The sequence below is a fragment of the Desmodus rotundus genome, chromosome 5 (assembly GCF_022682495.2).
Source record: "Desmodus rotundus isolate HL8 chromosome 5, HLdesRot8A.1, whole genome shotgun sequence".
Lineage (NCBI taxonomy): Eukaryota > Metazoa > Chordata > Mammalia > Chiroptera > Phyllostomidae > Desmodus > Desmodus rotundus.
In genome coordinates this window covers 6,909,626-6,933,185 of record NC_071391.1, presented here as the reverse complement: position 1 = coordinate 6,933,185, position 23,560 = coordinate 6,909,626, and the positions used below count along the sequence as shown (strand labels likewise).

The 23,560-nt window shown below is 51.4% G+C and overlaps 3 protein-coding genes across 7 annotated transcripts; 2 read left to right on the top strand and 1 right to left on the bottom strand.

The window, feature by feature from the left end:
- Positions 1 to 432: 432 nt before the first annotated feature.
- ZBTB3 (zinc finger and BTB domain containing 3) lies at positions 433 to 4,123 on the bottom strand. 2 transcript variants are annotated; one of them, XM_024574579.3, is made up of 2 exons: positions 3,988 to 4,123; positions 433 to 3,646 (listed from the first exon to the last, which is right to left on the bottom strand). In XM_024574579.3, the coding sequence occupies exon 2, from the start codon at positions 3,595 to 3,597 to the stop codon at positions 2,053 to 2,055; it is 1,545 nt and encodes a 514-aa protein (XP_024430347.2). In that variant the 5' UTR covers positions 3,598 to 3,646; positions 3,988 to 4,123; the 3' UTR covers positions 433 to 2,052. The 2 variants fall into 2 exon arrangements, with proteins under 2 accessions (XP_024430347.2, XP_045039496.2); XM_045183561.3 differs by having other exon boundaries at positions 4,095 to 4,118.
- Positions 4,124 to 6,293: 2,170 nt separating this feature from the next.
- On the top strand, positions 6,294 to 9,329 carry POLR2G (RNA polymerase II subunit G). Its single transcript, XM_024574453.4, has 8 exons — positions 6,294 to 6,403; positions 6,535 to 6,644; positions 7,549 to 7,708; positions 8,274 to 8,324; positions 8,428 to 8,493; positions 8,599 to 8,670; positions 8,871 to 8,904; positions 9,113 to 9,329. The coding sequence occupies exons 1-8, from the start codon at positions 6,392 to 6,394 to the stop codon at positions 9,124 to 9,126; spliced, it is 519 nt and encodes a 172-aa protein (XP_024430221.1). The 5' UTR covers positions 6,294 to 6,391; the 3' UTR covers positions 9,127 to 9,329.
- A 3,104-nt stretch (positions 9,330 to 12,433) lies between these two features.
- Positions 12,434 to 23,545, top strand: TAF6L (TATA-box binding protein associated factor 6 like). 4 transcript variants are annotated; one of them, XM_053925317.2, is made up of 14 exons: positions 12,434 to 12,583; positions 12,866 to 13,065; positions 13,493 to 13,605; positions 13,786 to 13,848; positions 15,600 to 15,759; positions 16,178 to 16,264; positions 16,943 to 17,093; positions 17,249 to 17,299; positions 17,839 to 17,933; positions 18,772 to 18,846; positions 18,991 to 19,211; positions 19,530 to 19,662; positions 22,500 to 22,628; positions 22,750 to 23,545. In XM_053925317.2, the coding sequence occupies exons 4-14, from the start codon at positions 13,841 to 13,843 to the stop codon at positions 23,518 to 23,520; spliced, it is 1,881 nt and encodes a 626-aa protein (XP_053781292.1). In that variant the 5' UTR covers positions 12,434 to 12,583; positions 12,866 to 13,065; positions 13,493 to 13,605; positions 13,786 to 13,840; the 3' UTR covers positions 23,521 to 23,545. The 4 variants fall into 4 exon arrangements, with proteins under 4 accessions (XP_053781292.1, XP_053781291.1, XP_053781293.1 ...); XM_053925316.2 differs by lacking the exon at positions 13,493 to 13,605 and having other exon boundaries at positions 12,435 to 12,583; XM_053925318.2 differs by lacking the exons at positions 12,434 to 12,583; positions 12,866 to 13,065 and adding an exon at positions 13,072 to 13,266.
- Positions 23,546 to 23,560: the final 15 nt, after the last annotated feature.

Below are 23,560 nucleotides of genomic sequence, written 5' to 3'. Positions count from 1 at the left end.
GAGGCAACTGTGGCCTTATTTGTGTTGGCTGCTGCTTTAAACATCTTGAAAATTCCTAATTGCCACCTCCAATGAAGAATGAATCTCTCACATCTGAAACTAATATAATATTGTGCGCTGACTATAATTTAAAAATTAAAAAAAGAATGCATCTTATGCTGGGAACTGAAAGCAAATGATCGCTTTTCAGGAGAATTTCACCAAGTAGCAGATTCTCCTTAGCTAGGTATTAAGGGGGCTGAGACAGTAACTATGGTTACGGTTAAGCCAGGTGTTCTCCAGGCTGTCCAGAGAAATTATATGCATTTTATACACATGTGGACACATTATGTCTTGGCTTTTAGAAACTCATGTTCTAAGGCAACCAGTTTCTTGTTTTCCATATACACATGGTATGTATGTATCATATACCATAAAATTCACCCTTTTAAAAGCAACTGATTCTTTTTCAGCATTTTTATTTTTGATTTACTCTAGGAAAGACTTTGGAAATGGTGTGCCACTCAGCTAGAATAGGTCTTTTTTTTTTTCTTTTTAAAGTTTTATTTAGCCCTGGCTGGTGTTGCTCAGTGGATTGAGTGCTGGCCTGCGAACCAAAGGGTTGCCGGTCAATTCCCATTTCAGGGACATGCCTGGGTTGTTTCTCTCCCTCTCTTCCTCCTTCCCTTACCCTCTTTCTAAAAAGTAAGTAATCTTTTAAAAAAGAGAAATTCAGAAAATTTATTCATATTTTCACCGTTTTCTAAATCTTCCTCCCTGCTTTTTTCAGACTCAGTCCCTCGTATGCCAGAGAGCAGGGTTGGTAGGCAGGCTCTAGACCCCCCTCAGCAGCACTCTTCCTCAGACTGGGGCCGACCCTCCTCTCACATTCCTCGAACTCTTCCCCCGCCCTCCTTCAACACCCCGAACCCCCATTTCTCTGCCGTCTCTACTGTCAATAATCACTCGTGTGACCGCAGGTCAGAAATTCCGCCTCTCTTGGCTGTCATCACACTTTCTAAGTACAATTCTCTCATCTGGAGTTCCTTGCTTTGCTTTTACCAAGCACCCATCATTTTCACACGAAAAGCCCTCCGCCTCCCCCCACACATACCTGCCACCACGGGGCTTAGAGCTTTCTGTCTCTCCCTTTCTCATTTTTAGAGGCCTCAATTCACATTTACGACATGTAAGCAAACATTTCAAGTCATCGATACAATATCTGTTTTTGAAACAGCTAGCCAAAGGTCTTTCTACGTGGAAAACAGAGGGAAAGGGGTAAGGACTCAAAGCCAAATAGTTGAAAGGACAGAAAACAACTCATAGTTCTCAGTGAACTATTTTCAATAACGTTTTAAATCAGCATAGTGAACATGTTGTTTTAAGTTACAAGCCATGGTTCTAATTCTGGCTTGCCCCTTAACTAGCTCCGTGACCTTGACCAAGTTAACTTTGATTTTTGAATTTCAAGTTTTCTTGTCGGTGGGAAAAAGGAGGGGAGCCAACGCCTTTTAAAGTTGTTGAGGATTAAATGAGTATTCATATGAAGTCCCTAAAACAGCCCAGTACACAGGAGCTCACTACAACAATACACCATATTTGTGTAAAATCCTCTAATTTGTATATGCCTAAGCAAAGTCTACATTGCCTTCTGCCTCTCTCACTTCTTTCCTCACAAGCAACCTGATCCCCACCCCTACCCAAGTACAGATGGCAAATTCTTGTAAGATCTAAAGGAGAGGTATGAAAGAGTCAGGAGTCATGCAGGTTTGGGGAAGAAACCAGCCAACACCAGTGCAATGAGATACTTTCACTGCTAGCTTTATGATCCAGAACTCGGAGTGAGAATGATTACACCCCAGGAAAATTCCCAGTGCCTTTGGAGAGGAGTTGACTGAGATGCTCTGCCCTTCGAGGTCCTGCTAATTGGCAGGGTAAAGAAAAGGACAGGAGGAACCTTCAGCCTGGGCAGAATCCCAGGCTTGATTCTGCCATCGAGCAGGGGAAATGAGATACTTCCAACCTTCTGTGCTGCTCCATCGATAGCAAGAGCAGGCCTAGCATCAGCTCATGTTAGTTTTTGGGGCCAAGTACGAAATCTTTGGGTGGCCCTCCACCAGAGTTCTGTCTGTCTGCTGTAGGGGAGCCAGGGAGGGGCTGCACTCCTAGGAGGGGGCCAGCCTCTGGATCTGGTTTGCTGCGTTTGGCCAGGTCCTCATTGTGAGCCTTACGGATGTGGCGGTACAGGTCCCCTGACTGCGTGTAGCTACGCAGGCAGTACCGGCACTCATAGGGTCGCTCACGTGTGTGCACTGTGGCGTGGCGCCGTAGTGTGTAAGAGCATGAGAAGGTCTTCCCACATGTCTTGCAAGTGGGAACATCCTCAGTAAAAACACCAAAGCTTCCTGGGGCTGCTTCATAGTCAGAAGGCAGGTAAAGTGGCTCATGCAGGGTTGGGGGTGCAGGCAGGGGTGAGGTCACCAATCCTCGCTGATACTGCACTGCACCTGGCACCAAATGGTAGGGTAGGTGAGAGTCTGGGGGCAGAAAGTGGTCACTTGGCCCCACCTCCTCCAATCCTGCAGCCCTTGGCTCCTCAAAAGCCTCTGGCTGGGGAGGCTGTCCACCATACATTGCCCCTCCAGGTGGGAACAGTCCCTCAGGTCCCTGAGGCTGTTCCTCTGACACATCCGGCTCCTCATCGGAAATCACAATAGCTTCTACTTTCACCTGGACCAGTTCAGCTTCCACTGGGGTTGGAGCCTGGGATGGAACTGGGGCTGCAACCGAAGCTGGGGGATAGAAGCCTTGCAATGGTGCTCCAGTACCCCTTGGTTCCGCCACCCTCAGACTCTCAGAACCCACATCAAGGGGAGCCAGTGGCTCCACTGAAACTGCTGGGAGGCCAGAAGAGAAGTAGTTTGCAGAAATGGTCTCTGTGGAGCTACTGGGGCTGGCAAGGGAGACATCAGCACCTCCTGCTGGAGGAGGTGCCCGTAGATGCAGTAAGTCAACCTCCACTCCAGGCTGTGTAGTGTCAGCCCCACCAGGCACTGGTGGCTCATCCCGAGGACACACAGTAGGTGAGGGAACTGCAGATCCTTTCCATTCCCCTTTGCCCCAGTGGCCTGATGTCTCAGCAGATGCCAAGGAAGGCTGAGGGCCACGGGAAGTGTTGGACAAAAATTCCAAACTGGGGGGCTGTGAGCTGGTTTCCTCCTCCTTCTTGGTACTGTCTGCCTCTGCCAGGGCCCGGGCTTGCAGCCGCCGCTTACACACCTTGACGATATCATTCATGTGCAAGTAGCTGGCTGCTGCCAGCACGTCTTCCACAGGGGTATCCCCTCTCAGGACCAGCTGGCCAGCATACATAAAGTCCAGAAGCAGCCCAAAGGCCGGGGCCGTGACAATCTCGTTGTGGATGCACACCAGATCTCTCTTGTCCAGCTCCCGCTCTTTGTAGAAAAGCTGGAAGAATGGGCTGCAGGAGGCCAGCACAGCCCGATGGGCCAAGAATTGGGTGCTACCCACCATCACGGTGCAGTCACAAAGAAAACCCTGGGACCGCTGTTCACGAAGGCTCTGCAGCAGCTGCTGGCTGTGTTCTGGGAACTCCATAGCACCCCACAAAGGGAAAGCCCCTACAAAGATCCCCACCAGTGATTCCCTGGGGAGAAAGGACAGTGGGTTATGGCACGTAACCTCCCCAGAAACCTTAACGACAGCCCTGAGCTATGACTGGCCATCCCCAAACCTCTGACAACAGTGTCCTGACCCCAAGACGCTCGCTTAAGTTACCACCCTCTTCTCCTAGGTCACACCCAGTGGTTTCCTTTAGCCCCGCCCCCCCGCTTAAGCTTAGTAGCAGGCCCCGCCCGATCGACGATAACCCCGCCCCGGAAGTCCCGCCCCCTAACTAGCCTCCGCTTCCTGGAAGCCCACCCAGTGGCTTCCAGCAGCTCCTCCAACTAGGAATCTCTTTCGATCCCAGGCCTTCTCGGGTGGTACCTCTACGCCCCACTCCGGGAACTCCCTGAGCCTCTCTCTCTCTCGCATTCCAGGGGTTAAGGAGTCCTAGGGTGGAAACTAGAAGAGAGAGCTGATCCTTCACCCACCACCGAGCAGCCACTGGGCGAACTCCGCCCCTTCCCACCTTCTCAGATGTAACGGGCACAAGTTTGCCTTCTCTTGTCACGGATTGGTTCACTGTCCACTAACCAGCCTCCCTTTTTGAGCGGCGTTTCCAACTGGGTGCTGCTGTCCGTCGCTCAGGCAGCTAGACGTCGGATTGGTTGGCGTTCCTGTCTTAAACTTTTCTTCCTCGTCCCTCCTTCTTTGCTTCAGAGCCCTCCGGATTGGCTGAGCTTCTCCATCTACCTGAAGCAGGGACCCGGCTTTAGGGACCAGAATGCGACGAGCTCACGAGCTAGCTCGCGGCCCTTCACTTCGCAGACTATTGTATTGCGTCAGCTGCAGGGTGGCGGGGAGAAAGAGAGCCAACAAGCTGGTGTGGCACTCAGGAGTCCCCTGTTTTTAGACCCTGGTCTGCCGTAGCCGGGGGCAATAGCAGCACCTCTCTGAACTGCAGTGGTCTCTGTCTCTCACTCTCGAACTGTAATTGCCTCTTGAATGTTCGTTACTGCTTCGTTCCCCTCAATCTGACGGTTCGGGTCCGTGACTCAGTAATGGTGGTATCAGAGAGCTAGCAGCTGCGTGAATGCTGTCGTAGTCCCTAGCCTGAACTCTACAGTCAACGTACAATGAAGAGATTCCAGTGCTCTGTCTGGAGCATACTGGGCAGGTGCTGATAGGAAGGGAGGGAGTGGGCTCAAGGCTCTAAAATACCCAAGGATGGGAGAATAGCGAGCATGTATACTTTTGAAGAAATCTTTGAGAGTCCCGAGACAATCGAAGAAAAGGGCTGTACGTTGAGAGTTAATGAAACCTGCCTCTTGTCTGACCGGAACAATGTGTTGACAGAGTTACCAGGGGATTAATTCAGTGCCTGTAACCCACTACTCACCCCTTCACCCACCACACTAAGCACTAAGCATCTCCACTTTGTCTGCAGCCAAGCCTTCCAATCGGACCTAACCAGAATTAGGGGCAGTTCATCCGCCGTCCATCCTTGTGCTAGAGTCGTGCAGGCCACACTGGCCTCGCCTTGAGACCCCAGCTCTTCAAGATGTTCTTCCAAGCCATACACTGTTTATTGTATAGGAAGTAAAACCAATATAAGTAACATTTTTATCTTTTTTGGAAAATTATTTTCTCCAAAAAAACATGTAGTGAAAATAGTGGCATTGTTTTACATTTTTCCAATTTTCTTTAATGTCTGGCTTAATAGAAGACAGTGGGCTTCTGTTTTCAAGCCATTGTGAGATATTGTTTTGATTATATGAGGAAAATCTGGCCTCACACAGGTGGATAGGCATGGGATTTATTAGCCACAGTGAGGAGTTTGTATTTTCTTAGTTTATTGGAAGCCATTAGTGGGTTTTAAGGAAGAAAGTGTTCTGATATGATTGTTGTTTTTATTTTTATTTTGTTTAAAGATTTTATTTCTTTATTTTTAGAGAGAGGGGAAAGGAGGGAGAAGGGAGAGAAACATCAATGTGTAGTTGCTGCTCGCGCGCCCCCTACTGGGGACCTGGCCTGCAGCCCAGGCATGTGCCCTGACTGGGAACTGAACCAGCGACCCTTTGGTTCTTAGGCAGGCACTCAATCCACTGAGCCACACCAGCAAGGGCTAATATTTATGTTTTTGGCAAATGTGCACATGAAAAGGTGTTCAACATTGTTAGTCATTGAGGAAATGAAAATTAAAATCACAATGAGATAACTACCACATAGATATTAAAATGGCTAAACAAATAAGCAAACCCTGCTGACAATACCAAGTGCTGGAGAGGATGTCACAGAATGGAACGCTTATACCTACGCATACAATTATATGAGTAGGGAGTGATTAGCTTTAAGTATTTATTACTAATGGTTTTGACTCCAATTACGATGTTTTCCCTGCTCCCCAGCACACACATCCAAGCAATCCTCAGATACCAGCTGGGAGTCCTGCAATTTAACTCAATTCTGATACCATCTACCCAGAGGTTTAAATGAATGCACTCTGCTAAAGCGCGTTATTTATACCATCTTTCATTAATTCCGTTTAAAAGTACTTATTGAGCATCTATTCCGGGCACGGTTAATTTAAGAGAGCCTGCTGTTGGATTGCTGGTCAGCAGGGAGGGGCGGGGCTTCACGGAGTCTCCGCCTACGACAGCGGGGTCCGATCTGATCCGCCGAAGACCGGAAGCTGGGTTGGGGCGGCTGAGTGTGTTTCCGGTTGCGCGGGAGGCGTCGCTGCCAGGGAAGGTTTAGACTGAGCTGTTCTCCTAACTCGTTCGGGAAGATGTTCTACCACGTGAGCAGGGCACCGGGGGGCGGAGGGCACGGTCAAGAGGAGAAGAGAGGTGGGGCGCCTGGACGAGTGGCCGCTTCTTGCTCCATCTTCCTGCTGTGCCTCGCCTGGTCTCCATTCCACTTTCTCCGCAGATCTCCCTGGAGCACGAGATCCTGCTGCACCCGCGCTACTTCGGCCCCAACCTGCTTAACACAGTGAAGCAGAAGCTCTTCACCGAGGTGGAGGGGACCTGCACCGGCAAGTGAGTGCCGCGCTCTCCATGCCCCCTGGCCAATGATAAGCATAAATATGCGTACGACACCCTAGACACCCTATGCCTGCAGCCCCTCCCCAACTCCTACTCATTATGCAACGTCCTGACACCTACCCTGGGGAACCCTCTCACACACTCTTAGGCGCCCCGTGCAATCCGGTGCTTCCTGCTTTGGGTTCCCATGGAGCCCTCTGCAAAGCTGCTTCACAAGACTTTGTTCCATCAGCTGAGATTGGTCGTCATTTACTCCGCAAACATCTGTAAAGCTCCAGTTGTGTGTCCGGTCCTGTGTCGGTCACTGGGAACGATGCAGTGAGAGATAGAATGAGGCCAGACCTTGTGGGGCTCACAGTCTGATCACTGTGCGGGTGTCTGCTCTCTGTCTGTGATTCGGCTGGTTTTCTCTATGTCCCATGCCCAGGAACCTGAGGTGGCCCATCTCTGGGCTCTGCGTGGAGTGGACTCTCACATGGTGATGTGCGTGAGCTGGGATGAGCAGAGGGCTGTGGAGTACGTGCCCTCCATCATTAGAATAACCTGGGGTGTTTCTTGAACATGCAGGTTCCTGAGCATCATCTTATCACTACATGATCTTGAGTCTCTGGCAACATGCCTGGGAATCTGCATGTTAGTACATCCCACGTGATTCTGAGGGTCTCTTGGCTCAGGGACTGCAGCCTTCTTGGACATTTATTGTGAAATTATGAGAGCAGTCTTTGGCGTTACAGGTGCTGATTAGTGTCCTGTCTTGGACATTATGCGTTCCAGGAGCAGGGTTGCCATTTACTACCTGTTTGCCGTCCCCCTACCCCCAGGCTCACTGACTCTTGTTGCAGAAGGTTTAGAGGCTCTTTCACACGCAATGCCTTTCTCTTGGTCGTCCCCCTTGCAGGTATGGCTTTGTAATTGCTGTCACCACCATTGACAATATTGGTGCTGGTGTGATCCAGCCAGGCCGAGGCTTTGTCCTTTATCCAGTTAAGTACAAAGCCATTGTTTTCCGGCCCTTTAAAGGGGAAGTCGTGGATGCTGTTGTCACTCAGGTCAACAAGGTGAGAACGGACATAGGGGAGGCAGTGGGGTGGTCCCTCAGAAGATGTGGTATGGGTCCCAACTTCATTTGCTAATGGTGTGTCCTTGGCCAGGCCACTTCCTTGTGTTTCAGAGTTCTCACCTGTCCAATGGTATGGCCTCACCCTACCTCACTCAGGGGCATATAAGTTAATATTAATAGTCATAACGATAGTAGCCTCCACTGACTGAGTAGTTACTGTGGGCCAGGTGATTTGAAAAGATTCACAGTGACTCTGGGAGGTGGGTGCTTTTATCTCTTTTTATAGAAGTGTAAGCTTAGAGAATTTAAGTCTAGTGGCCAGGGTCATGTGACTGACGAGGGTTCAAACCCTGGACAGACAAGTTCCAGGCCTCAGCTCTCCACTGCTGTAGTATATTTGCTTAACTTAAAATGAAGGCTTGAAAAAAAGAGATGAAAATAAATGCTACAATTCTGATTGGTTTCAAAACATGGAGAATTGATTAAGAATTAGGTGAAGATGGGAAGCTTAGAAGACTTTTGGAGTCAGAAGAAAAAGCAAGGATCCCTCATTTTCCTTCTAGGTTGGACTCTTCACAGAGATTGGACCTATGTCCTGCTTCATCTCTCGACATGTAAGTCTGGGCACGCTAAGTGGGGATAAGGAGAGACATGCGTTCATGACCACCTACTGGAGCATCCCGTTAAAGTGCTGACCCCGTACCACTTCCTTTTCAGTCCATCCCATCAGAGATGGAGTTTGACCCTAACTCCAACCCGCCATGTTACAAGACGATGGATGAGGTGAGCGGGTAGGAAGAAGTAGGTGAGAGAAAGGAGGGAATGAGCCACTCTGAGGGGGAGTACTGGCTGGGGGGTGTCTGCTTACACTGTTTCCTTCTCCTCCAGGACATTGTGATTCAGCAGGATGATGAGATCCGCTTGAAGATTGTGGGGACCCGTGTGGATAAGAATGACATCGTGAGTCTCTTGCCCACCTCCCATCCTGCACCAGGCAGAGCCGGGAGCTATTGATTTCGTACCACCTAGATGTCATGGGGTTTTTGTGCTCCTCTGCCATGAAGAGGGGATGGGTGGGCAGAAGGCCTGGGCCTGGGAAGGTTAGGGGATAGCTCTCTGCTTGCTTAGGCTTCATTTCCTTTTTACCTTCCCACCTACAGTTTGCTATCGGCTCCCTGATGGACGATTACTTGGGTGAGTGCCTGACTGCATGCCAGGGGGGTTGCCTGGGGTAGGGGTGTGTGGGGGCAGGGGTGGAGATGGGATCTAATGCTTGAGTCACAGATGAAGGAAACTGTCGTGCTGTCTGCTTGGAAGATCCAGGACATGTGCCCTTTGGGATGGGAAGTGTTTTGGCTGCTCTAAACTGAGTATAACTCATGTGCATTTCCTCTTCTCCTAGGGCTCGTGAGCTGAACACCTGGGCCTCTTTGTTTGGTCCTTGTCTAGGAGGTGTGATTATCGCACTTCCCACGTTGTCCAGAGGCCCAGTCTGGCTGCTGTGGGGGGGAGGCAAGGAAGGTTCCTTGTGGCAGAAGGCATCCGGCTCTTCTTGCAGTTTAGCCACCACTTGCAGATTTTGACTGTGCGTTCTAACCATAAAAGGCTCTTGCTTCTCATGGAAGTGTTATCTCCTTTCTTCGCTAAGAACAGCTCTTTTTCACAAGGCTGGGGTGCGGCTGCTCACTAGACCCTCTTTGCTTGGCCTGATGCCTCAGCCCCCCGGGAATCTGACTAACCCTTATGCCGAGGTCCAAAGTCGATCTCATTGACGAGAAGGCACTGATGTTGCATCTTTGGCTTCCAGCAAGTGATATTATCATTAGAGCCACTCCGAGCGCCAGTGTAGTTTCCTAGTATTTTCCCTTCCCTCCCCCTTAAAAATAACCTAGAGTACTGCTGGGGAACAAGAGGATAGTAATAACACAGGCTGTGGGGTCCCAACTCTGCCCTTCCTAGGTTGGGTACATAAACCCCAGAGGCCTTTCTGTGCGGAGCAATCACTGTACTAAACTCTACTGAAGGTGTGAAGTGGCTCATAGTCTCCTTAGGGTAACACTAGAAAAATAGGTGAAATGACTACAAAATTAAACATACTACCCTCCCTCACACTCTGCCTTCGCAACACTGTTTGTCTACCTTGGTGTGCCTTTTCCCAGCCTGCCTGCTCGCTGCCTGATCTAGCAGGTCTCAGTCAGTCCTTTCTTTTCATTTGCAGCTTTCCTTGACTTGCTTGGGAAGCAGAGCTGTGCAGCAGAAAGCTTGGTATTTGGATTGACACAGAACAACTGGCTTTGGTCCTAGCCAGGTGGTTTAAGTTTCTGCATTGTAAAATGGGCATACCACCCTCTTTTGGGTGGTTGCTGCTACCGGCAGAGATCATACAGCAGGTCCTTGAATAATGTTTCTTTCAACATTGTTCTGTTCAGCATTGTTTCATTATAACATTGATGAGATCCCTTAGCAACTTACTTTCATGTCAGTCAGTCTGTCCTAACATTGGTTTCCTTATGTGTCATTTTACTTAAAGTCGCAGAACCTACCAATGGCATTCAGTGAGGACTTAGTATAATGCAAGTGGCTGGCACAGAGCCTGGTCCATGATAGGCATTCAACTCAATCATAATTACTATTAGACAATGCTTATAAAGCAGTGGCGATTATCTGAGGTGATTTTGGCCCCCAGGGGATGTTTGGCAATGATGTTTTTGGATGTCGCAAGTGGGTAGGGGTGTTACTGCCTTATAGTGGGTACAGGCCGAGGATGCTGCTGAACATCGCATGATGTATATGCAGTCCTCCACAGCAAAGAATTATTTGGCCTCCAATGTCAGTTGTGCCAAGTTCCAGAGACCCTGATAGGAAGCATCTAGAACAGGGCCCGGGACACAGTAAGAATGTGGTTCTGTTTACTTTGCCTTCTCAACTCCTGGACCACTAGAAGCTGTTCAGTCATACCTTTGGAGTGGGTCAGGAAACATTTTGTTACTGTCTCCCTTTTTGTTTCTGTCTCCCTTTTTGTTTTTTAATTATTAAAGTTTCAATTATTTTATTGAGGTAATTGTAGATTCATATGCTTCCCTCTCATTTTTATACCCCCAGCTCTCAGCACTGTGCCAGCTTTCCAAGTTTGTTAGAGCCAGGAAAGTTACTGTGCTGGATTTGGAATGAATTTTCTAGCGGAAACAGTGCTAAAGTTGTGGTACCGCATACTGTGAGTTGGTTACACAGGTTGCAGGGATTTTCTCCAGACCCTAAATACCCTGTGTTTCACTGAGAATAAAATTCTTCTCAAGTCTGCAAATGGGTCCACCCACCTGTAAGTTGTGTCAGGGATAACCTAGAAGTAATGACCAGCCTATAGGTGAGAGACTGATGGAGAGAGAGAGAAGCAGCTCATGGAACATGAGCAGACGGGTGCTGCTAAGGATATGGAGTGTGGCCCCCACCAAGAAGGCTGGCCCTGTGTAGGGGAAGGACAGGGGTGGGGGATGGCCTGGAAATGGTCTCCCTTCTGATCCTTTACAGTTTGATGCTGGGCAGTTAAAGAGGTCTTAGATCACAGGCCAACAGCAACAGGAGTGTCTGCCGGCTGAATGCTGCTGAATCCTTCGTACATCTTCACACACGTTACCGAATTTTTACAAGCCATGAAGTAGGTCTGTTATCCCACTTTATGGTTGATGCAAACAGGTCAGGGAAATGAACTAACATGGCTAAGGTCACATAGCTAGTGAGTAGTGGGCTTTGACTGTTAGTTATTTATATATTTATTTACCTGTCAGTTTCACTCTGAAGCCATCATAGCTCCCGTCAGGCACTGGGTGGCTGGGAAGTGGGTGGGGGCCACCTTTCTCCCATTTGTGGCCATGCTTCCTGTAACTACTGCTTTCCCCAGGCCTTTGCCTCCACTCAGATTGGGGGCAAATGAGCCCCAGACAGTTTGGATAGTTTCCCAACATCCCACAGGCTTCTCAGCCTTACTCCTTTAATTGTCTCCTGCCTCCAAGGTTGCCAAAGGCTATCCAGCTCAATAACGTTTTAGCAAGATCTACCAGCAGCCCAGATTCACTGAGCTGATCTCAGAGTCAGAACCTCAGTCCTTCCCCTCGAGCATAGGTGGACAGACACCCTGGCATTCAAGCACAATACTTAAAACTACCAAACGCCATTCTGAACATGACTGGAAAATACTCAGCAGGGTCACAGTCTCCTTGGGTTGTGTTACCATGGCAACTCCAATCGCATCCATCTGGCTTTCCCAGCTCCGGTCTCAAAGGATCTTTTCTAGAGGCAGCAGCATCTGCCCTGAGAGGGAGGGAGAGTGCGGTTATTACATCCATGCCCACTCCCCTGAAGAAAGCTCCATTCTATGAAGAATAGCCCATGCGAACTATCCCATCTTGGATGAACATAAATTAATTTTCTATCTGCCTCATGATGCGTGAGTGAAAGAACAACCACCAACTCTGCAAAGTGCTTTCACAGACATCTCAATCTGCAGTAACTCTGTGATGGGTATTATTACCCAGCTTGTAGATGGGGGAGGGAAATGTGATTAGGTAATTTGCCCAAAAGCGGTGTTAGAATTTGAACCTGGCTTGGTCTGACTCCAAATATCATCATTTACTCAAGACCACTTGTTTCTCAATTGAGAATTGCCCAAATTTGGGGAAATGTGTGCGTGTAAAACCACCAGAGTCTGCGAGGTAGGGGCGGGCTTATATTTGTCTTATTGGACGGAGATACAAGGTGGGGTATCCGGATGAGCAAAGCCCTGGAGTCTGGAGCTTGCACGTGGGTTTGGCCAAGTCAGAAGACCCGTCTGCCCCAGAGAATACCCACCTGGAGCCTCATCCATTCTTTGGGAAGGGTAAGTGGCAGGTGATGTGGGAGAGGTAAATTGAGCTCCACTAAACGGGCAGCTAAGCCACACACCAAAATCTAAAGTTTTGCTGTAGTTGCATAAATGCAAGTGCTCGGAAACTAAGGTGCAGACAAAACCAAGGGAATGGGGACGCCTTTCTTGAGAACACGGTTATTAAAACGTACACCGAACCGTACACACCTACTCCCCAAACTCTAAAGGGCTGTTGCTTTAAGAAGTATGACTCTTTAGGATCACGTGACCCCAAGGCCCCTGGATCTTTCACAGCACCTTCAGAGTGGCCAATCGTATGGCTGGGAGCCCCCTTGGGGGCGGGAACTTCGCAAGGTGCTCGCCGATTGGATGTGCTTGTGGAGTGCGGGGCCTGAGGGCTGAGAGAGGGAATTAGTGTGAACCGGGTGGGAGGGAACAGCAGCTGCCGCTGTCGCCGCCCTCTCGGTAGCCACCTTCGTCGCCGGAGCCCTCAGGTGAGCAGGCCCAAGGACTCCCCGTCCGGCTGCGGGCTGTGCACTCCGACTCGCCTTACAGCCCGCAGCGCTGGGTGCCCGCCCCCTTCGCTGACCACGTGACCCGAGCTCGGTAACCCTTGACCTCCTGCACCCCACCACCTCAGGATCTAGGATGAGCGAAGCTGGGTGGGAGGATGCGCAGCACCGCGGCTGGTAGAGGTCGGTTCCCACCCTTCCTTACCAGTGTGGGTAATGACCGAGGATGCCGAGGGGAGGTTGAGGGGCGGGAGATCTTGGTCCGAGGCCGGACTTCGTGGGTCTTACTGTGGGCACAAAATAGGGAAACTCCCTCCACGCCTTCGCGGCGCAGGACTCGCGCTCCCATTTCACAGATGGGGAGACGAGAGACTCAACAGTTATCTATTGGCGGGTCTCCCAACGCCAGGTCTTCGCGCTGGGAATTTAGGCCTTGCTTCCCACACAGCCGTCCACATCTCACGATTAAGAACGAGGGTTTGAGTCCCTGCTCCTCACTTGGTGCTCGCTGGATGATCTTGGGCAAGTCATTTAACATTTTACCTCTCGGAGATACGATTTCCTTGGCGGTGAAATAGACACAATGCTTATATAACACCCATCTCTTTGTTAATGAGGGTAAAATGAGATATAAGCACTTAGCTCAGTGCCTCAGGCATGGCATGTGCTTGGAAAAATAGCTTTTCTTTATTCATTTTTCAGCCAGTGTTTCTTGAGGGCGGATGATGTGCTGACGGTGTGCCTGACACTGCTAGGGATGCAAAGGTGAGCAACCAGGCCTCATCCGTGCTGGCTTGGAGGTTACAATCTAGTGGGGAGGTAGCCCTAATTGGTGGGGCGTCTTCCTGCAGACTGAAAGGTCGCAGGTTCGATTCCCTGGTCAGGGCACATGCCTGGGTTGGGGGCGTGAGAGGCAACTGATTGATGTTTCTCTGGCACATCTGTGTTTCTCTTCCCCCGCCCCCACTTCCCCTCTCTCTAAAAGTACAATTTTCTTTAAAGAGTTACACAAATATATAATTACAAACTGATAATTGCTGGGAAGACAAAGTGCTGGGACATCGCGGGGGTCTGAGGAGACTTCCCTGAGCAAGTGACGTTTGAACTGAGATCTGCGGAAGCACATCGGCATTCACTAGACCAAGGGATCGGGGCGCGGGAGAGCATTTCAAGTAGAGGAAACAGAATGTACGGCCATCCTAAAATAAGGTGTTTTTGAGGAAATGAAAAGAGGCCACGGGCAGGAACGCAGAACACGAGATAGAGTGGGAAGAGGTGCAGTGGGAAGAGGTGCAGCAGAAGTAGGCCCGCATGCAGGGCCTTGGACCCACGGTTTGTCCTTTATTTATTCCAAGGGCGATGGGGACCCATCGGGAGAAAGGCTGTAGGGAGGCCAGGAGGACACCCACTGGGTTTAGGGACCTGGAGGCCCTGGTGACCCCGTGAGTCCTGCCGGAGAGGAGTAGTGGGGCAGGGCCTGGGTGCATCACTGAGGAGCTCAGCCTTGCTGCCCACGGGCTGATGCCTCACGTTGGCCCCTGGGGACCCATCTTCTAACTGTGTTGCGTGTCGTTGGAGTTGGTTGCAGCCGCAGTTTTCTATTAGGTTCTTGTTCTGCTGTATCCTCTAAACCGAAGAGCAGGTTCCTACTTTTGGGCCTTGCAGCCAGACTGGGGAAGACCAGACACATAGGCAAAAACCCAGCCATGAAACGCCTGACTGTCCCAGATGGCAGATGGGTCAGGCAGACCTCAAAGGAGAGACTGGGTTTGTCCTAGCAAAGAGGAGGGAGTGGGGGCTTTGCAGTGGAGGGGGCAGCAGACCAGCCTGAGCACCGGGGCAGGGCTTAGGCAGGCGGGGAGACACCAGGCCTGACTTACTGGGAGGAGCGATCAGCTTGAACAGCTCTGGGGACTTGGGACCAAACATGGAGTGTCACGCTGGGAAGTTTGGGCTGACCTTTCATAATCAGTGGGGAAGTAGTGAAGATTTTTGAGCAAAGGAATGCCAGGTAAAGCATTTTTTTTCATCAAGATTTAGTAGATAGTGGTTGTAGCAAGAATCAGAAGGAAGAAGGCATGAAGTTTTTGTTCATGGTGAAGGGTGGTAACGTCTCCCATTTGCGTGGCCTTTCGGCCCCGGACTTTCTCATATATCGTCTCATTCTCTGCTCAACCCTGTGAGTTCCAGAGGGCAGGGGTTATTGCCTTGACTTACAGTTCAGACACCAGTTGCTCAGACTGAATAAGGTCTCAGCCAACTTCGCATAGGAAGTGGCGGGCAGGGCTGGACCCAGTTCTGTGGATCCCAAGGCCAGGCACTTTCTCAGGTGTCACTGTTGTCCGCCCTCTGGCCCAGTTCACATGTGTTTCCTCACCTGGACACTCAGAGCCTTTATGGCGCCTCGGTTGGGGGTTCTGGAGCAGGAGCTGCAAGACCGGTTCCGAAAGCCCTGAGTCAGGCTCCTGGGCTGAGGGGGAAGGGTGGCTTTTCAGACATCCTCTCCCCACTGTCAGCTCCACCGGGGCCATGTCAGAACGGGAAGAGCGGCGGTTTGTGGAGATCCCTCGGGAGTCAGTCCGACTCATGGCAGAGAGCACGGGCCTGGAGCTGAGCGATGAGGTGGCGGCCCTGCTCGCAGAGGATGTGTGCTACCGTCTCAGGGAGGCCACCCAGGTACGCACTCTCCACGCCCGCTACCCCCAACTCTCCTTGGGTACCTCCTCCCACAGGGGTTTACTCACCAAACATGTCGGGCACCTCCTCTGTGCTTTGAGGGAATACAGAGGAGGCTGTCCTGCCCTTCCCAGGGCTCCCCTTCCTGCAGACAGCACTCGCTGAGCTCGTGTGCTGCTCACAGCAGCCCTGCTGGGCATCCAGGCAGGTTCACAGTCACGTCCTGCATGTGAGAGACCGAGGCCCAGAGAGGGGCCATGACCTGCATAAGCGCCGAGCTGCAGTCCAGGCTTTCTGGTCGCTGGTCTGGTATCCTTTTTGCCTCCCCGCCAGGCTGCCTCTCTGTACCCGGGCCCCGCCCACCCAGGACCCCGCCCACCCTGCTCCCTGTTCCCCAACTCTGTTCCTCCCCTCCCAGAATAGCTCCCAGTTCATGAAACACACCAAACGACGGAAGCTGACCGTGGAAGATTTCAACAGGGCCCTCAGATGGAGCAGCGTGGAGGTGAGTGGGGCACAGGCTGCAGGGGGCTCAGCTGGCATGAGCCTGCCTCCATGCTGAGCTCAGGGCCGGCAATGCTGTGAGACTCGGAGACCAAATGCACACAGCAAGGAAAGCTCAGAGCAACCGCAGGATAGGGGCCAGCCCGGCCCCTGCGGTCTGGGAGTTCAGAACAGAGGGAGGGGAGGCCACAGGGGCCAGGCGGGTAGGGAAGGCTTCGGAAGAGATGGGACTTGACCTGGCCCATCAAGGGAGGCTCGTGTTAGACGGAGCCAGAGCCAGGAGGAAAAGAGGGTGTTCTGGGTCAGGGAGGAGCCTGAGCACAGTGTGGGTGTTAGAATGTCCGGCACAATTGTTCTGGGCTGGGGAGTCAAGGGGAGAAGGTCATGTTCAGAACAGAGTGGCGTTTTCAAAGTCGCGTGAGTGTGAGGAAGAGGATGAGTAGCCTGGGGTGGGGCTCAGAGCCCTGATGGATCTGGGAGGAGGAACCACGTTCTGCCTCTTGACCCAGTGAGCACTGGATGCTTCGGCCAAGTTCCCAGAGATGGGCTTGAAGCCGCAGGCATCCCCCCTTTTCTCAGCGTTTCTAGACTCCCCTCAAACGGGGCTCCCTGCCCTGGTCAGGAGAGCGCCTCTTTCCTCCCTGGGTTCAGCCTGCTCTCCGATCCTCTCTGTGCTCAGGCTGTGTGTGGTTACGGATCCCAGGAGGTGCTGCCCCTGCGCCCCGCCAGGGAGGGTGAGCTCTACTTCCCCGAAGACCGAGAGGTGAACCTGGTTGAGCTGGCCCTGGCCACCAACATCCCCAAAGGCTGTGCTGAGACGGCTGTGAGAGGTGAATGCTGGGGTCCTTCATGGGCCGGGGACGAGGGCTGGGCTGTCAGAGGAGTGGGGGTGGGCTGGCTGGTGGGTAGGGCACAGCTCAGAGGGGTGGGTGGTATGGCGAGGGCCAGAGCCGCAGGCTGAGCTGTCTCTCTGCTCTGGTTCTAGTCCATGTCTCCTACCTAGATGGCAAAGGGAACCTGGCACCTCAAGGATCGGGTAAGGTGTCCTGTGGGGAACGGGCCCTCTGGTTGAACCTTCTTCCCTTAGGAGGTGAGGGTGGTGCCCCTACACCCCTGAGTCTTTATCTGACAAGTGTTTATGGACACACTGTTCTGAGGGAGCGCTGGTCCCTCCAGAGGACTCAGAGCTGGAGATGGGCGCACTGACCGGTAACCAATCACGAAGCCACGTGTTGGGAGCTAGCACACAAGTCCAGCAGCATGCTGGGGTCCCGGAGGGGCTGTGCTCACTACCAGAGTCTGCTGAGCCAAACTTGGGGCTTAAGGAGTGAGCAGGAATTTGCCTGGCAGAGAATGGGAGGCAGCATACAGGGCAGAGAGGTGTGGAGGGCTTGTGAGGTTAGGCTGCTGAGAGTGGCTGTCGCAGCTCTGTGCTCTGGGAGTCCTGTCTCAACAGGCTCTTCGGGGGGGTGGGGTGGGGTGTGTGAGGATGGTGGTTGTGGGGGTGGGCAGGCAAGGGGGGCCAAGAGAGGCCTGGGCTCTCCACCCTGACGCCTCTTGCCTGTCGTCTTGCAGTGCCCAGCGCTGTGTCTTCACTGACTGATGACCTTCTCAAGTACTATCAGCAAGTGACTCGGGCTGTACTGGGAGATGATCCACAGCTGATGAAGGTGAGCGAGTGCACCCCGATTTGGGACATACAGTGCAGCTTCTGCATTGTCATGAAATTCTCAGATACCTGAGTTCTGTCCTCTCCACACTGACTGACTGACTGACGTGTGTAGGAGCTGCTCTACGTGGGGAGGTGTGGCCCCCCGAGACTGGTCTTCTGCAGGACTGATTCCCCTTCCTGCTCTGGGAGACTGTCCCTCAGGGGAAGCGGCAGCTCAGCAGGGCCCTGTGGGGGCTCAGGTGATCAGTCTCCCCACTCCTTAAGTCCAGAGCCTGCTCTTGGAGTGTCTGTTGACCTGGGGCTGAGTGTGGCATCCACACCACCGGCCAGGCCTGCTCTTCAGTCCTTCGTCCGCAGGCCTCACACCAGCCCCTGCTGCGTTAGCCTCTGGGGCCCCACAGGCCTTGCTGGTCAGTCCCCTTCTGTCCAGTTCAGATGTGGGATCATTTGGTGGTCTGTTCAACCATGTGGCCTCTGTTTTAGGATTATTTTTTTTTTAATAAAAACTAGTTTTTATTTTTAAAAAGATTTTATTTATTTTTAGAGAGAGGGGTAGGGAGGGAGAAAGAGGGAGAGAAACATCAATGTGTGGTTGCCTCTCACGCACCCCCTACTGGGGACCTGACCCACAACCCAGGCACGTGCCCTGACTGGGAATCGAACCAGCAACCCTTTGGTTCGCAGGCCAGTGCTCAATCCACTGAGCCACACCAGCCAGGGCCACAGTATAAACATTTAAAACTTTAGTATATATGTGCCAAACTGACCTTTAAAAGAAAAGATTACTTTCTACCTGGGGCTGGTGATGCAGCACAGTCTGGCCCCTTCCTTTTCAGATTGCTCTCCAGGACCTGCAGACCAACTCCAAGATCGCAGCACTCCTGCCTTACTTTGTCTATGTGGTCAGTGGGGTGAGTGAGCAGGCTGGGGCAAGGGGGAACGCTTTGGGGGGAGGCGCTGGCCCAGCAGCACACAGGGCTCATGGCAGGTGCCATCAGAACGGCAGGCTGCTGTGTACCCTGGCGTCCCCCTAAGCAACCCTCTCCTACCAACAGGTGAAATCTGTGAGCCATGATTTGGAGCAACTGCACCGGCTCTTGCAAGTGGCGCGGAGCCTGGTTCGAAACCCACACCTCTGCCTGGGGCCCTACGTCCGCTCCCTGGTGGGCAGTGTCCTCTACTGCGTCTTGGAGCCACTGGCGGCCTCCATCAACCCCCTGAATGACCACTGGACTCTGCGAGATGGGGCTGCCCTGCTTCTCAGCCACATCTTCTGGTAGTTGCCGGGCCAAGAGCTGAATAAAGGGTGGGGCAGCTGCAGAGCTGACTGGGTTGGAGTAGGGAGGTGGGGTTAACATGCAGGCTTTGAGGCTCTTTGTGTTGAGAGCTTCCCTGTCAGCACCCCGTTGCATACCGGGATTCTACAAATGGGTGACGCGTACGCCAAGGCTCTGGTCCTTCAGCCTTCAGGTCCCAGGCACGTCACCCCTAGCCACCCTGTTCACTTACCCCAGAGTGCCAGACAAGTGCTGTTTCTTCTGTGCTGTGACTTGAATCACACCTCACCCCCTCTGACTGCATGTTGCTCCCACAGGACGCACGGGGACCTTGTGAGTGGGCTGTATCAGCAGATCCTGCTCTCCCTTCAGAAGGTCCTGGCAGACCCTGTGCGGCCTCTCTGCTCTCACTACGGGGCTGTGGTGGGGCTGCATGCCCTTGGCTGGAAGGTGAGGACCCTGGCCTTTCTCACGGAGCCATTAGAGCTCTGGTTTGTCTCTAGAAACAGTATTCGTGTGTCTTTTATCATAAAGTGGTATGTGCTTGCTGCTGCTGGGTATTGAGTTCCTGCCGTAGGCCTCAGTGATAGCCTTTCTATTTTTTTTTAATGCTATGTCCAAGTTAATTAGATATTTCTATTAAAATTTTTTTTATTTTTATTTTTTGAGAGAGGGGGAGGGAGAGAGAAAGAGATAGACAAATATCAATATGCGGGAGAAACATCAATGGGTTGCTTTTGGCACGACCTGGCCTGCATGAGTCCTGGTGGGGAATCAAACCAGCAACCTTTTGGTTTGTGGGCCTGCGCTTACACACCAGCCAGAGCTATTTTTTCTTTTTATTTATTTGCTTCTTTTTATTGAATTGGAGTGACATGGGCTGACTTTCTGTATGCAAACATCGTATCCTTACAAAAGTCCCACATGGCAGATACTAATACATGATTTCATAAATTCCTGCCCATTCTACTTTATCATGTTAAGAAACTACCCTTCATTCCTCTTGTATTGAGTCTATTTTAAACAGGAATAGATAATTGAGCTGGTCAATACCTTTTCAGCATCTGTAGAGACTAGCCAATCTTAGTTCTGAGAATTTCACAGGTTCTGGGAATGGATTTCTTTCTGCTGAACCACTCTTGCCTGCCTGGAATAAATTCTGTCTGATGCTACTGAGATTTTCACTGGAATCACACTGAATCTATTAGATCAGTTTTTGAGAGAATTGACATCATTAATATTAATTTCTTTTGTCCACAAGTATATGTCCTTTTTTTAGGTCTTTCGCTCTTTCATGATCTTTTCATAGCTTTCCCTGAAGAAAACCCACCTATACTATATTGCATTTCGCCCTGGGACCTTGCTGTTCCTTGCCGCTGCTGTAGTGCGGTCTTTCCGTGGTATTTCTTACTGGTGTGCAGAAGCAGTTGACGTGTGTGCTGATTCTGCTACTTTACCCAGCTGTCATTTCAGTCTGTAGATTCTCGGGGGTTTTTAATGTAGATCAGTCGTATCGTGTACAAATAATGACAGCTTTAGTGTATCTCTTCTAACCCTAAGGCATTTAATTTCTTTTTACTATTTCATTGCTAGGACCACTAATACCATTTCACATAATAGGCAACTTTTGTCTCATTTCCAGTTTTAAAAGAATTGCTAATAATCTTTCCCATTGAGGCTGTTTACTTTGTGTGTTTATAGGTAACCTCTCTCAGATCAAGAAAATTATGTTATCATTAATTTATGTTGAACTTATGTTGAAATTTTTTTTTAAAGATGTTATTTACTTTTAGAGAGAGGGTAAGGGAGGGAAAGAGGGAACATCAGTGTGCAAGAGATACATTGATCAGTTGCTTCTTGCTTGCCCCCAGCTGGGGACCTCGCCCACAACCAGGCATGCGCCAACTGGGAATTGAACCAGCAACCTTTGGGTTTGCAGGCTGGCGCTTAATCCACTGAGCCACACCAGTTGGGGCATCAAGTGCTTTTTCTGTATCTTTTGAAATGAATTGGTTTCTCTGCTTTATCTGTTAATGTGATTAATTGTATATAGATTCCCCCCCCCCTGCTTTTTAAAACTTATTTGCATATTTAAAAAATTGGGCATTCCAATAATTAAAATCATTTGAACAAGAAAAAATGGCACTCTGATTAAACTGCATTTTACAGCATGCAGGACACCTTGGACCAGCTTGGTTGTGACTCTGAATTTCCTGTCATTCCCCCTAGCTCCTTCCTTGCAAGTTCTTTTCCTTCCCTGCCTCCCTGCCACCCAGACAGGCAGATGGGAGAGGCAGGGGCAGCCTTCGTTGTAATTTTTTTTTCTTTCAAAGGCAGTGGATTTTTCTCCTGTGTTTCTGTCTTCAATTTCGACACCAGATTTCTCAGTCTCACAGCTATTATGGGGTGTGTTAGACTTGGCTGCAGAGGAAGTGGAGTGAGGTGTGTAAACGAGGGGAGTCTGCTCTCAGTGGCTGCCACGGAGTGCCAGGCTGAGATTTTCTGACAGTAAACCATCTTTACATTTCTAGGATAAACTCAGTTTGGTCGTGGTAGTCTTTAAATAAAGATCCAAAACTCTATTGGAATGGAATGCATTTTCCAAAAGCTCTTGCGTTCACTAAAATTTTAAAGGACTGTATAGTCATGAGTGAAATCAATCCTGTTTCCCCTCGTACCCTGTCCTTGTTTGGTTTTTGGGTCAGGGTTACATTGGCCTTATGGAATGACGTAGGGAGGGTTTCTTTTTTATATTTAATAATATTGAGATGCTTTTTTCCTGTGAATGCCTGTAGACTTTGTAAATTCTGGCTTGATTTTTAACTACTATAGCTATAGAATCATTTAAGCTTTCATGTATCTTGAGCCTGCAGCAAGTTACATGTTCCTAGGAAATGTCACTTTGTCAACATTTCCAAGTGCTTAGGCTGTGGGTGACTAACCAAAGCCTCTGATCCATCAAAGGCCAGCAAAAAGGACAGTGCTTGCCTATTGACTGCATTAACGTAGCTGTTGGCAAACAAAATACCCTCTTAGCCCTTATGTCAGTGATATGGCACGTCAGTTATAGTGGAGTCATTTTATATTGTCTGTCTTCACACCCGATCTTTATTCCCAGTGCTTACTGAAGGCTTGGGCCAAAATAAATGTTGGTTGGGTATGACAGGCAGGGAATTTAGGAGGACTGAGCCCTGTCCAATGTGGGAGATAAAAGGTCTTTCGTGGGAAAGCGCATACTGGAGCTGCAATAAGGCGGCCCTCACTGCATCCCTCTCTCCCCCTTCCAGGCAGTAGAACGAGTCCTCTACCCACACCTGTCCACTTATTGGACCAATCTGCAAGCTGTGCTGGATGACTATTCAGTATCTAACGCCCAGGTTAAAGCAGATGGGCACAAGGTCTACGGAGCCATTCTGGTGAGTGCCAGCCCCTTCCCGCCTCCCTCCCTTGCAGGAGCTCAGCGGGCTTATGCTGGAATACTGGATGGGCCCGGGTTCCTCCTTGTACTTGCGTATCCTAACTCCTCTGCTCTTCCAGGTGGCCGTGGAGCGGCTGCTGAAGATGAAGGCCCAGGTGGCATTCCCCAGCAAGAGGGGCCCCGGTGGCAGGGGGAGCCGGCGTGCGGAGGACCTGCCCTGGGACAGCCTTCTCCTGCAGGAGTCTCCTTCCGGGGGCAGCGCAGAGCCGAGCTTTGGGTCTGGCCTCCCGTTGCCACCAGGAGGCGCGGGGCCGGAGGAACCTTCCCCTTCAGTGACCCTGGCGGACATCTACCGAGAGCTCTACGCTTTCTTTGGTGACAGCTTGGCCACCCGCTTCGGCACGGGTCAGCCCGCGCCTACGGCCCCCAGGCCGCCCGGGGACAAGAAGGAGCCGGCGGCGGCCCCAGACTCCGTGCGGAAGATGCCCCAGCTGACGGCTAACGCCATGGTCAGCCCGCAGGGTGACGAGAGCCCCCGGGGTAGCGGCCCTCCGTCGGCCTCTGCGCCCGCCACCTCTGACAACAGGCCGCTGCCGCGCGTGCACCGGGCGCGGGGGGCGCCCCGGCAGCAGGGCCCCGGTGCTGGCACCCGCGACGTCTTCCAGAAGAGCCGTTTCGCCCCGCGCGGCGCCCCCCATTTCCGTTTCATCATCGCCGGGCGGCAGGCCGGGAGGCGGTGCCGTGGGCGCCTCTTCCAGACGGCCTTCCCCGCGCCATACGGGCCCAGCCCGGCCTCCCGCTACGTGCAGAAGCTGCCCATGATCGGCCGCACGGGCCGCCCGGCCCGCCGCTGGGTGCTCTCGGACTACTCGCTGTACCTGCCGCTCTGAGGCTGCGCACCCGGGTCCCTAAATAAACTCGAGCCCGGAA

What these genes read in the sequence shown, in the direction of transcription:
- ZBTB3 (XM_024574579.3), bottom strand. Translation starts at nt 3,597, where the DNA reads ATGGAGTTCCCAGAACACAGCCAGCAGCTGCTGCAGAGCCTTCGTGAA.
- POLR2G (XM_024574453.4), top strand. An exon ending in GTTACAAGACGATGGATGAG is followed by an intron (nt 8,494 to 8,598) that starts GTGAGCGGGTAG and finishes CTTCTCCTCCAG; the next exon opens with GACATTGTGATTCAGCAGGA. An exon ending in GTGTGGATAAGAATGACATC is followed by an intron (nt 8,671 to 8,870) that starts GTGAGTCTCTTG and finishes TCCCACCTACAG; the next exon opens with TTTGCTATCGGCTCCCTGAT.
- TAF6L (XM_053925317.2), top strand. An exon ending in TTGTCTATGTGGTCAGTGGG is followed by an intron (nt 18,847 to 18,990) that starts GTGAGTGAGCAG and finishes TCCTACCAACAG; the next exon opens with GTGAAATCTGTGAGCCATGA. An exon ending in TGCATGCCCTTGGCTGGAAG is followed by an intron (nt 19,663 to 22,499) that starts GTGAGGACCCTG and finishes TCCCCCTTCCAG; the next exon opens with GCAGTAGAACGAGTCCTCTA.